Below are 13066 nucleotides of genomic sequence, written 5' to 3' on the forward strand. Positions count from 1 at the left end.
ATGTGAAACTAGAATAATAAGTCTCAAATGTAGGATTCTACAAGCATTACATTAATGGCTTTCTAGGAGGAAGCTATGTCAATTAGATTTAATTCTCCTGTGGTAAGGAAGTAGCCTATGTAACTCACCTTGCCAAAGCTACCGTCAGTGTACCTGAAAATGGCTTTGCTACTGAGAAGGATGCTGTAATGATTTATTCCAATGCAGGCTGCAAATCATGATCTACTGACACAGCAGAATTTACAGTTTAGTGAAGCTTAGTTAAAAAGTCTAGAGAAATACATGTGCGAAAGTCTCTGTTTTTCCTAATTTGCAGCTACATTATGCTTTTTCAAGTAGAGCATAACAAGCATTAGAAATGGTTGTTGATGTTAATGTATTATTATTAACCTTACATTTGTTTACTTTGTTCATGATGATGGCAGTCCTGAGAGGTGATCATGAGTAACAGCACAGTGAGGTCAATTAGAGTGCCCTCTTGACAATTTAACTCTTGTTGGCTGAGATATGATTTTTTTTCCTATTCATATGAGGAAAAAGCAGAAGGCAGTGTATGCCTGAAATATATGTATACACGTGCACTTCAATGCATTTTACAGCACTGGGGAAAATGAAGGCTACCTATTTGTCCTTTTCTACAGGATATTACTTTACTGATCCAAATGAAACTGCCATCTAACTCTGTAACAGAGCGTAATGTAAGATAACGAAGCACAATATTCATCCGAGGTCAGTGTTGCATGCAATAGCTAACACCTCTCTGGTGTCATCTTGTTGGATCTGTCTGGCAAATTATGACCAGAGAAATACTATGTATCTGTTTAAATGCACTTTGTTGAAGCTAATACAGAGAAGGTTCCCAGAGTTCCCCAACATTGCTAGATAGAAACATATTCATTGTGTTGTTAATCCTACTAATTTAATACAAATCATGAAGGCCTTAATGTGATTAATGCAAAAGAATAGCTGAAATCTGTGATTAACATTGGCAGTGGAAAGAGCAGTTTCAGTGTGTTGGCTAAGGTTAATCTAGTCAAGGTATTGGGGGAATATTTATCCTTTGCTGTGATATAGCTTAAAATGCTAGCTATATATAGGATTGCCTTTAAAATAAAGTGCAGGAGGCTGAGCAGAAACAGGAATTAGCTGCTGATTTTTATCTTAGACTTGTAATTTAAGTGTTTAATTTTGCTGCTTCCTGCTTCCATTATTATTAATTTATGTAGTAGTGATTATAATAAAAACAGCAATAATAGTTTCACCTCCAGTTGCTCTAAAGACAGAGATGATACTAAAAACTGAAACTGGGGATCAATTCTCCATCACTGAAATGCACCTGTAGGTGAGACGCAGGGTGACATTTCTTGTCATAAAGTGTCTCAGTAGGCTAAGGAAATTCTGCTTAGTCCAACACTGAAAAAGGGCAGACTGCCCCGCTTCAAGTTGGATAAGGTATTTGGGCTATGTCTGCAGAAGTAAACAGAAATGTAAAGAAACAACATTGTAATCCTGAAGTTCCCAGCTGCCTGTTGGGAATGGTCTGTGGCTTATTGACACCAACAAAAACTATACCATGTCAGATGGAAACAGTTAAATAGCATGGATATTTATGATCAAATACCTGGATCCCTTCCTTTCTCTGTTTTGTTTACTAAGTTATTAAAAAAAAAAAAAAAAAAAAAAAAAAAAAGCAACGAAACAAAGCCACCACCATCAGGAGAAAAAAACTATTTAGTAAATAAAATTTATTTTGGTACCTAAACAATGCGAGTAGTTCAACATTTAAAATCATACTGTCCATTCCAGCTTAGAAATCCAACATTTTGTTAGGTACTGCTGACTACTAGGAAAGTAAAACAAATTAGAATTTTCTAGGGGTAAAGTAAAGCAAAAGCAAGCAAATAAAATCCACAAAAGTTTTGCAATATTTTTTTTCATTTTATTTGGTCTAAGTAGAAAGGTTTTATTATCCTGAACGGACATATGAAGCTTCATGTTTTTAATGTCACCATCATTAAATGGGTGTTTTCTGTTTTGATACAGACCTCTGGGAGAAAAATGATATATTATGTCAATGGATACTCTTTAAAGATTGTTTTAAAATACTTTCTATTATGAAGTATTTGCCATTTAAAAATTGATGTTCATTTATTAATAGTTTTAATTGTATATAATAGTTTTAATTCCAATAATATAACTTAATTGGAAAAATCTTTGAGCAGTTCTGCTCATTCTTAGTACAAGGATAACAAACAGCATCCTTAATATAAGTATGGTTTGTTCTGGGCAGTCATCAGAGACTAATGATATTGCTAGCAGTATTTGTTCCTATATTTGGAAAGTAACTAACCAGAGAGAAGGGTGCTCAGCATAATGGTTCAGCAGATTGGAGGCAAATAGCTCTCCCACTTCTGCAGGATGAAGTAGTATGAACTTCGTTGTATCTTCTTTTCCCCCGACCACTGTCATTTCTTCAGCTATTCTGTGATGGGAGGATAGTTTTGACAGGTGTCCCTTATTTTTTTCCCCCATGTCCCTCCCCAGTAGCAGCTTAGACAATGTGCCTGGGGATGTTGCTTCTGAGGTCCGTGTCAAGAGCAAGTGTTTTGAAGAGAAAAAGAGAGGTGCTATTCGGAAAGAAGAAAAGAAAATATAAGCAGAATGTAGGCTGTTCTTTATGAAGATGTGAAAGCCTTTAGGCTGGTGTTATGAATCTTGTTTGTCATTTAGACAATGGTGCATTAGCAGGAAAGAGAGATGTGAAGTAGAAAGTGATGCCTGGGGATGAGCAATGTGATAAAAGGACACATCCACCCCTCCTGATTCCTGTTCTGGCCTCCAGCCTTTGGACCATGCTGGCAGATGGTTCTTGTGGGCTCAGCCTGAAACCTCAAACCAATGAAAAAAGCTTCTACTGCCTTTGCAAAGTAGGCAAACTTTTACTTCTGTTTTAGAGATTGTATTGGGTTTTCTGAAAGAAAAGTTGTCTCTTTAGGAGGAAAAGATGAAATAAAATATATAGGGTTATATTGCGCATGCCAAATATCTGCTTTGTAGTTGATTGCAAAAAACCAAGAATGCAGGTCTCTAGAGTCATGCAAACATTTTTTGTTGTCTTTTGCTTTTCCTTATAGTATGGCCCCCTCTAATAGCAAAATAATTTTTTAGACTGAAGGAGAGCAACATCCTGGGGCCAGGTCTTTTTATGAACTCCATTCTGGAGAGCTGCTTTAACTCGCTTTCCAAATGAGTTTAGATCTTTTAGTGGCTCCCAGCTTGGACACAGGGTGATTGAGACAACAGGAAAGCCATTTCAGTGCATGTTTATCATGATTGATATAGGTATTAACAGCTCTGGCTCGATGGTTAGGGCTTTTTCCATTACATTAGTAAAGCAACATTTTTCACTGTTGAAATGCATGGTATGTAGAAAAGGTGAAATATACAAATACATCTTGACTTTGAATATTATTATTTTTTACTTTCACATTCTTTTCTCTTTTTTCTTACATCTGTGTCTATGCTCTTAAGAGACTGAGGTGTGAAAATGAAAGTCTTCAGTCTTGCCAAAACCAACAGTTGCTTTTATTGTGCAGTTGAAACCTAACTTGATTTCTTGATTTTAATTGCCATAAAAAGTCAAAATATCTACCAGAAACCCATCCAGGCCCTAGGTGTTGCTAGCGGGCACTGATGCAATATTATTGTTTTGTGAAAATAGTAGCATCACATTAAAATCAGCTGCTGAGTTTCCATATGGTGCATTGTGGCTTGCTTTTTTTTTTTTTTTTTTTGTCCTCGTCATTGTGCCATTCAGTCTTTTTCCATGCATACAGGTAGAGATGAACAACTCTTACCATAACTTGGTTTCAGGTTCTGCAAAAAATTGAATTTAATTCCCATGCTCAGTAGTATCACAGTTGCATCATGGTAAACACTGATTTGAGCAGAATTGAAATGCTGTTGCCTCTTGCAAATATGACAGCTGTCTGTGACTCACAGCTTATTTCAGCGTAGAATATGTAGAAAGTAAGGCAATGTTTTCTCCTTCATGCTTCAAATTTCTTTGTTTCTTATTGAAAATTCATGTTTTCTTGTACAAGTATTGGAGGAAGTCTTGCAAGGAGTGGAATACAGAATGTTCTGTATCTCAGTGCTAACTCCTTCCAGGTTGCGATCTTTCCCACTCTAGAAAGAAATTTTAAAGTGGAGAATGGCATTGTTTTACATTAAGTGTTGCAGTTCTGGGATTTATGACAAGCTTGGCTGCTTTTTATTCCACTTTGGTTCCTTCACTAACCTACTGGATACCTTGAATTAAGTGTGTGCTTGTCCTCATTTCTTTAGACAGGGGAGGAAACATACCATGATTTCATGGGTGAGATTTGAAGGTGGAGTACTCTTTTCTGTATCTGTATTCTCTTTCAGTGAAGATTGAAATGTTGTAAACTGCCAACATCTGTGTTATGTGCCCTCTGCACATTTCTAATCTATTTTGTTGGGTTTCTTTTCCTCAGCTCTGTTCATCAGAGCAACTTTGGCAGAAATGAGAGTACTCAATGCATCCTAAAATTATCTTCCCTAGAAAGTAGTTAACCTCAAGTCTGCCTGATCACCATTCAGGGCTGATAGTGCCTATGTTCCTGCTCGCATACGGATTTTGAACCCATCCCGTTACCTGCCTAACAAAGTGGAAGAGCAAAATATATTCAGCAGAATCATTATGGGAGCCACCTTCTGCAGGTCTGTAAATAAGCTGCTGTTTGGTGTGCAGAGTTTGTGTACAGGGAGACTGAGATGAAGTCCAGTCTGATGCTATTTTTTGAATTGATTGGGCTTTCATGAGCAGAAAATTTTCTTGCACCAAAGTTCCATGTCTGTCTTCACCTGTAAACAAGTCTAAGAGAGTTTTGTCAAAGTGCAATCTGAAGATGAGCACATCATATGCTTGACTGATATGATCTGGTATAGATCTGAATTAATATATCAAGTAGAGAAATAAATGTTTGCAAGGTTATTAAACAGCTGTTGCAGTTCATCACAGTTGCGTGACATTTTCTTGAGGTGCCTATAAGTAGCTTTTGAGATCTCTTTGAATGGAAATGTTGTATAAAAAAATTCATTTGCATTGATTCTGTTTTTCCTGTGAGAGTTGCACATCTACGTTCTAGGCATTACCAGTGATTTTTAAACTAGAATGTCTTTTGAAATCTTCATTTTTAATGTGTTTTTTTTTCATTCCTAATACAAAACTAAATTGGAATTCTCTTGTATTCACCTTTGATATTACTCATAAGCAAGCAACGGCCTGGCTAGACCCTGTTCCAAACCACAGCAGCTGTTACTATGTCACCTCTTCATGCAAGTGGGCCCTGCCTCTGCTGACTCATAAAAAACACATAAAATATTACTGTTGTGCCACAGCCTGGGTCACAGTGGGGCACCATGCAACCAGGCACCATAAAACAAACTTGGTCCAAGGTGTAGCCCAGCTCATGGCAAGCTGTTAACCTTACAGCTGCTAGTGCTAAGGAAAGGGCTACACAGTGCCTTCAGGAATCTGGTAGCAATATTTGGTGCTAATGGAGTTTTCTTATTTGTAAGCCTCATATAATTCCAGAACCAGAATATCCCAGGTAAATTCTCAGTCTGCTAAGTTTACAGGGCTTTTGAGAAGCCGCAGATTTCAGTGTTATATTCCTTCCCAGAGCATCTGCATCATTTGGGAAACTCCATATGAGTGCTTCGTTGCCTGTGCCAGTTTGCCATTTTGTTCCTGTGAATTAATCCCTGTCAGCAACAGGTTGTTATAGAGCCTGTTTCTGAATAAGTTTTTCTGTCATTCTTACTGGTAAGTTTACTGTTAATCAATATTTGAACCACTAGGGCTAAGGAATCTGATGCTACATCCTTGTTTCATCTTCTTTAATGGATGGATCATTTCCCTGTCAGCTGTGGATCTGAGTTTTCAAGTGACTATCTGAAGCAATTGGTGTTATTCAATCAATGGTCTCCAGCCCACAGGTGGTCCACAAAACATCAGAAGATAATCTGTAGAGCAGTGGGAATTGAAAGTGAAAATCAAAACAATCCTGAAGGCGTGCGCAGCAATGCCCTGTGGTTAGCCACAAGCAGTGTTCTTCTGGCTGCATGCAAAACTGTATCAACAGTGCAGGTTGATGTGGATTATTTTTTTTTCCCCAAGTTTCACTGAGAAGCCTGAGAAACACCACTACAAGGACATCTTGTTTTTTTTTATGAAAGGTTTGTTATTACCAGCTCAGTTTCAGTGTGAGAAGGGTAGTTAAGGAGTTGCACAGCAGATTGGGTTCTGACTATGTTGCAGTCATGAGGTTCACTACTCTGGCTCTTTCTGGAGGTGTTATGAAGGAAATATCTTGGCATGGATGCCCGTGAGCTAGGCCTATGGGGGCATACCTGAGCCTCGTTATAGACAGCAGGGTACAGATATCCCTGTGCTACCTCTGAAAGGAGGTTGTATGGAGATGAGATTTTTGCCTCTTTTCCCAGGAAACCAGATAGAACAAGAGGTAATGACTTTAAGTTGTGCTCAGGCAGTTCAGGTTGAGTGTTTATTCTCAGCAAGGGTGGTTGGGTACTGGAACAACTGCCCAGAAAGATGAAGGCATCACCGTCCCTCGAGGTATTCAAGAAATGTGACACTGGGAGGTATGATTAGCAGGCATGGAGGAGATGAGTTAATTGTTGGTTATGGTCTTAGTGATCTTTTACAGCCTTAATGATTCTAAGATTCTATACCTGGCACAAGGGTGATATTCCTTTGATAACACAAAGCAGTGCCTGGAGTGTGCTGTGCACACCAGCTGTGAGCCACCATGATGCTCTCATGAGTTGGATCTGATTGTCTGGTTTGTGTGAACTCTGGGGGGGAAAAAATGTCATTACAGGTTTGTCCTGTTAGGACCCTCCTTAGCAACAGCTTGGAGTAGTTGTGACCTGATTCACCAGTGATCATGAGGGCCCTCTGAACAGCATGAAGTGTGTGTGTGCGTGTCAGCAGGCTGCATTCCCACTGGCTTCAAAAGCAGAAATGTGTGCACTGTTCAGAGCAAATATTTCTAAATTTTTCTAAATAAATCTAAATATTTCTAAATTTCTAAATATTTCTAGAGGTGTGGTGCTTTTCATTTGCATTTCATGGTCTTCCAGAATGTTTCTTTTTCGTATATATCAGAAAATTACTACCTTGTGGCCTATGATGCAGTGTGCTCTACTGATAGCTCTGTGTATTAGAGTATTACAAGAAGAAAAGAAATCATAGACTCTGAAATTGTTTCACGGTACTGCTGTATTGAGATGTGCTTTTTCTTTTGTCTCTTAATTTTCACCTCTCGCTTGCATTCTAGTTATTACATTTTCAGCTTTTTTTCCCACAACTAGTAAGACTCAAAAATTTTTGCTTCAACTTTTGTGTTTTTCCATTCTCCTTTTCCTTCCTATGAAAGATGACATTTTTACATAATCACAGGTTTTCAGGTGATGAGCTTTCTAAATATACAAACACTTCCCTTCGACCACCCTGTATATCCACGAGTATCTTAATAAAAATGTGAGTGCTGCCACAGCTCCGACTGTGAGGCTTATTTTCTGTTGACAGTTTCATTACTGAGAAGAACAAGATCATTTCACTTGAAATATACAGGAAAAAAAAACCGTCTGAAATTATCTCTGCTGGAATTTGAATCGGGCTTCCATACAGAAAGCAGAAAGCCCTGAACATCTTGAAGTGCTACTCGTGGCACTCTTCAAAATGTATCTGATGGTTGCTAAATTGTCATTTGTAGCTAACATTTAATTAAGTATCCCCATCCAGATAGTTTTAATTATACATTGGTAGTTCTGAAAGTAACGCCTCTTATTTTTTTGCGTGAAAACTACAATAAATATGAAGTTCACAATAATACAATTTGAAATAGCAAACTCTCACAATTTTTTATTTTTTATTTTTTTTTATTTTTATTTTTTTACAACATAGTCATACCCATTAGCTACATGGTTTCACCAGTGATGAACAAGAGACTGCATTTCATGGTGTGACAGCTGTGCATGGCTGTCTGGAATGTGGCTTGTCTTTCATGTCACTGTTGCCTCTGCCTCACTGTGCTGCATCCACTGTTTGGTCTCCATAAATGTTTAATGAGTGTTGACGAATGTCAGTGGGAGCCATTTTTTCCATGTGGAGGAATTCAGTGACCTCCCTTTGCTTCACACACACTTTCATGTCAGACCCCATTTTGTCAGACTGCCCCTCTGCTGCAGTGTGTCACACAGCTACATAATGTAATGGATTATTGTGGTAAGGTTCAACCTCTACTGCCTACCTCCAACATCCACCTCTGATGTTGTGGGCCAACATAATAAAATAGGAGGCATTACTTTTGGAGCAACCCTCATGTAATATGGCTGAATATGAAAGAAGTTTGTCAACCATCTGCAACCAACAGCAATGTAATCCTTGCCAAAAATAAGATCTGGTGCATAGAAAAAATAAGAGATAGGAAATGACTTGGGAGACAATTGGGATTAGGTAGCAGAATTATGTACCCTTTTCAGCCTCATAAGCTTCTAATAAAAATAATTTTACAAATCACATGTTCCTCTTTCCTTCATTAATGTACCTGGTGTTGTGGTGATGATTTCACTAGGATTGTTGATCTTCACAGGAAAGCAATGCCAGCAACAAAAGACGCTTGCTAAACATGTTTTAGCAATGGAGGTGTGTGCTATCTTTTGCGGTCATGACCAGAAAATAAAGCTTAATACATAAAAGGGTTTCTTATTTCTTTTCTTATTTCAGAGTTTTTAAGATAAAATGAAAAGAGCATGATAAATTTTCAAAGCATTCTGCCTTATAAATGTTCAAGAATATTTTTTGTTGAATGTAGATCTAATGAAACAATGTCTTACTGGATCTAGTAAAACAAAAACTTTAAAATAGAAGTTTTATTCCATTTCTAATAACATTTGTGGGAAAAAAAGCGAATATTTGTCTTTGAGTAAAAATTTAAATGGAAAGTTTCCTTTTGTTAAGTGTTAATTCTAAGTAGGGCCATTAATTCTGTCTTGTAGTTTCAGGCAATTAATCAAACAGGCAAGAAAAAAATTATTACCATTTGCAAGCTTAAATTTTCTTGAGTGCAAACCGTCAAAACTCTCATGTGTCCTGACTCAGGCTTTCATCTCTTCCTGAGTTTGCAGTGGTGTTCATCTTTCCTGTTTTTGCCAGTCTCTGACCAACCACAGTATCTCGTGGCCACCTCTTTCTGCTAACTTGAATGCACCAAGCACTAATCTGAGCCCTGTCTCTCACTGTACTGAAGGGACTGTGATTTATGTTAGAGGCTGGTGAAGCATTATGAAGAATATCTTGAGCTTGGGGAAATAGTGCAACATCTTCCATAATGTCTGCTTCCACAATTTACTTTAATAACACCCTGTATGTGTTCCCCCAAATCCTGCTGTGGCACTTTGTGTGCTCTCATGTCCCTCTTCACTGTCTGCAAAGATGCACAGAACTTAGAAGAAAACTTAGCAATGAATTTAAATAATTCTAAGCAATTTTTTAGAATAAAAATTACAAAGTTGTTTACGTCCTTAATTTCAAGTTTAATGTTAAATGTTTCACCAAGGCTCTCTGTCCTTCCAGGTTTTCACAGGAAACAGCAATGCTGACAGTGTGGTTCACCACAAACTCCTGTACTCCATGAAAGCTCGCTTCTTGCGCTTCATCCCTCTGAAGTGGAATTTTGGTGGTCACATAGGGCTGAGAGTGGAGGTCTTCGGCTGCTCTTATAGTAAGTGGCTAACTCTTATCTTATATTTTCTTAAGAAGCTTTTGTTGGTGGTGTCAATACTTCAGTAGGAATCCAGCAAGGGATGAGTTAAAATGTAATATGAATTATATAACTGTCATTTCTTTTTTTTTTTCTTCAGCAGTAGTGCTTGTCTTTCTGTATGGGGATGTGCTCCCATCTAGCTCTGCTGGTAAAGCTTTGTCAGAGATGAGTAAAACTGTATGATGCTATGAAATCTCATGTCTCACCTCCTGCTTCTATGGAGATTTGTATAGGGTTTTATTTAGGAATGTCACTGCCATCTCCTTAAGGGTAGTTTTTGCATGTGATGACTTATTTATATTTTTTTAAGGCAAGTTATCTAAGGAAAGTGCTAAGCTTGTGCAGCTAGTGTTTCTGTTTGAGACTGATGACTTTATAACTCCAGAGACAAGACAACTTATCAGCTGCTTTACAGTTTTCGCATGGTACTTTTCTTCAAGACATGGTGATGACCTTCTAAGACACCATCTGCAGCACATTGTCATGGGATCAGTTTATAAACACTGTCACTTCTAGGCATTTCAGCCACATAATTATCTCTGGGTGGTGCAAATGTATGACATATGACCGTGTTAGTGTATGAAAGTAAAGAAAAAGGCCCAGTGTTGCTCTCAGGCGCAAATGCAGACAAGTCCCCAAGTGAGGAAACACAATTACAATATTTGTTCCTTAGGTGACTGTGGGTTTATTTCTGTTGAGGTTAAATATGACTTCGTAGTGCACAGAGACTTCTGGAGACAGGCAATGTTTTGACTGTGAAGCTCAGAGGATTAACAGCGTTTTGGCCAGTAAATTTGATGTGATGTGGAACAGCTTACCATTATGTGACACTACTGTAATTCTATCTCTGCCCATTTAGATTTAGTCCTCATCTGCTGCTCATATGTGCAGAAAAGGAGTTGCAAGATAAAAAGTGGGAAAGCTGTCTGGGAGACTTTTTGAATTTGTCTCAGCAGGATGAAGAGTGGAGTGTGTCTTAAAAGTTTTGGTGTCATGATCTCCTTGAACAGAGCATACACTCAGATCTTAAAACCAGTGCACATGGTTTCACATTAAGGTCCTTGTTATGTGTGTAGATCCAAAAGCCTCATTCAGCTTTTTTTAGATGCTGTCTCTCCACCTACTTTTATACTTAGACATTATAAACTATTCATTACATAGTGACCTGCAATGTCCTGTGCTAGACAGACTGCTGCTTACATAAGATACCTTTTTCCGGCCACACCAATGAACATGGAAACTGAAACTTACATATAAATTAAAACTAACTGCCCTTGATGTCATCGTTTCAAAATAACTATCTTATCTGTTTTCAAGGAGCTTTTTTCCATTATTATGACCAAATCTCTGCTGTGAAGAGTGTAGTCCAGTCTTGCAGCAAATGAGACTGGAACTGAAACTTGAAATTTTTTTAGCTGAAAGCATTTTGATGTTGCTCCATGTGAAATGCTATATGGGCACTACATCCATGTCTGTCTGTGGTTGTATCTTCTTTGATACGAAGAAAACATCAGAGTGACTTGCTGGCTGAGTTTCTTTATGCTAATATTGTCTAAGTCTTCATCTTCATCCTGTACCCTGCAGTTAACAGGGAATAAAAATGGTTGTGGAGAATTAAGGTATGAAGTTGAAGTGAAGCAGAAAAGAAATACAGGGATTCATAAAAGTTTTACAGGGTGTTGAAATATTCATTCCATTTATATAAATGTGCCATTCAGATTTCTATTCGGCAAATTTTGTATGCCAAGCAATTTCTGTCTACAAGTTTTGTTTATATAGCTTCACAGTCTTGCCTACTCCTAAAGCCAGGCAGTCCAGCATGATACAATGATGTATGATCATTTATGAAATGTCATCTTTACTCTTAAACTGATGGAATGTCTACAGCAGATCTTGAGCTGGTGAACACCTACAAGTGCTTTTTGTATTGCTTGACAGCATACAGGCTCATCCACTGTGTTCAGTTCTGGGACAAGAAATACAGTAATAACTGGGGGGAAAAAAAATTAAATGACAAAAATAACTCTAGACACAGTGTGGTCACAAACCAGGAAGAAAGTGGAGCTTAAGAGAGAACGATGGACCAAATGTACAGCATGTCTAAGAGATGACCCTTTATGCAAGTGTCTCTGTATATGAAAGAAAGGATGTGAGGCCTGGGAGTAGGAACAGCATTATTATCACCTTCAAGTACCAAAAGCTTAAACTGATGTAAGTTCATCAATGAAAATCTATTTCCTATTGATGCCCAATCCTCTCTACACTGTTGGAATGCTTGTCAGGCTTCAATATGTAAAAAAAACCCAGAGTATTTGCTATTAAGTCCACTAAAGTTGAAAAAAAATATTTTTCAGTGCCATGTTTGCTTTGGATCCAGTTGTGAAGCATAAGAAAAACAGAAAACATGCATGAGGAACACAGATGAGCCAGATCATGCACAAATATTCACGTGCAACTGCTGAGTTGCACTGATAGCAAGTTAGAAGTCAGATGGTGCTGGACTTTTGGTTGTCTATTCCACCTTTCAAGCAACTTCTGCCTCTAGTGTATGGTACCTGGTCTGAAAATGGTGTTGCGTTATATTGATATCCTGGGCAGAAAATTGGAAAAGCAATTATTTGCAGGCAAGCTGGAGGTCCTTTTTGTGCAAGTGGCAGCATTCTTTGAATGACTTAAACAAAAGTTTGAGGGTACTGACAGCTTAGGCCATCTGAATTTAATGAGCTGCTGCACATCTGTTAAAAATCTTGGGACTAATGCCAAATATGCAGCTGAGCACTTCAGTAGTACACCAAGGAGTGCAAAATAGCCTGTGGCCCTTTGTATGGTCTCCAACCACATTAGCTCCTTTTTAACCTTGTACATTTGAGCGTAAGATGGCAGCTGAAGGAAGATTTTGTGGTTTTGCTGCTGCATAAGCATTTTTGTAGTGGCAGATCTCAGTAAATGTGACACCTTTGTGCCTGTGCAAGGCTTTGACCTCTCATTTTTTGGAGCGTGACTGTCCTCTGCTGAAAAGGTCCCAGGAACACAACCTTGTGCTAACTTTTGGCAAATGCAGCTTTCAATGTTGAGTGCTTAGCAGGGAGCAGATGGAAGGCATCTGTCAGGCCTTCTTGGTCTCCAAGATCTCTACCAGGACACAGTAACAAATAAAAAATATTGAAGAGTCATATTATAGATTAAGT

The 13066-nt window shown here is 38.2% G+C and overlaps 1 protein-coding gene across 3 annotated transcripts in view; it reads left to right on the top strand.

The window, feature by feature from the left end:
- The window catches only part of CNTNAP5 (contactin associated protein family member 5), a 263158-nt gene that overhangs the window by 99697 nt on the left and 150395 nt on the right, over nucleotides 1–13066 (top strand). For 2 of the 3 annotated variants that reach the window (XM_048953699.1, XM_048953700.1), the window contains one exon: nucleotides 9689–9836. In XM_048953699.1, coding sequence (XP_048809656.1) covers nucleotides 9689–9836 — 148 coding nt within the window. Of the gene's footprint in view, nucleotides 1–9688; nucleotides 9837–13066 lie in introns of those variants that run through there. The other variant, XM_048953701.1, reaches the window with a different exon arrangement.

The sequence above is a fragment of the Lagopus muta genome, chromosome 8, assembly GCF_023343835.1.
Source record: "Lagopus muta isolate bLagMut1 chromosome 8, bLagMut1 primary, whole genome shotgun sequence".
NCBI lineage: Eukaryota > Metazoa > Chordata > Aves > Galliformes > Phasianidae > Lagopus > Lagopus muta.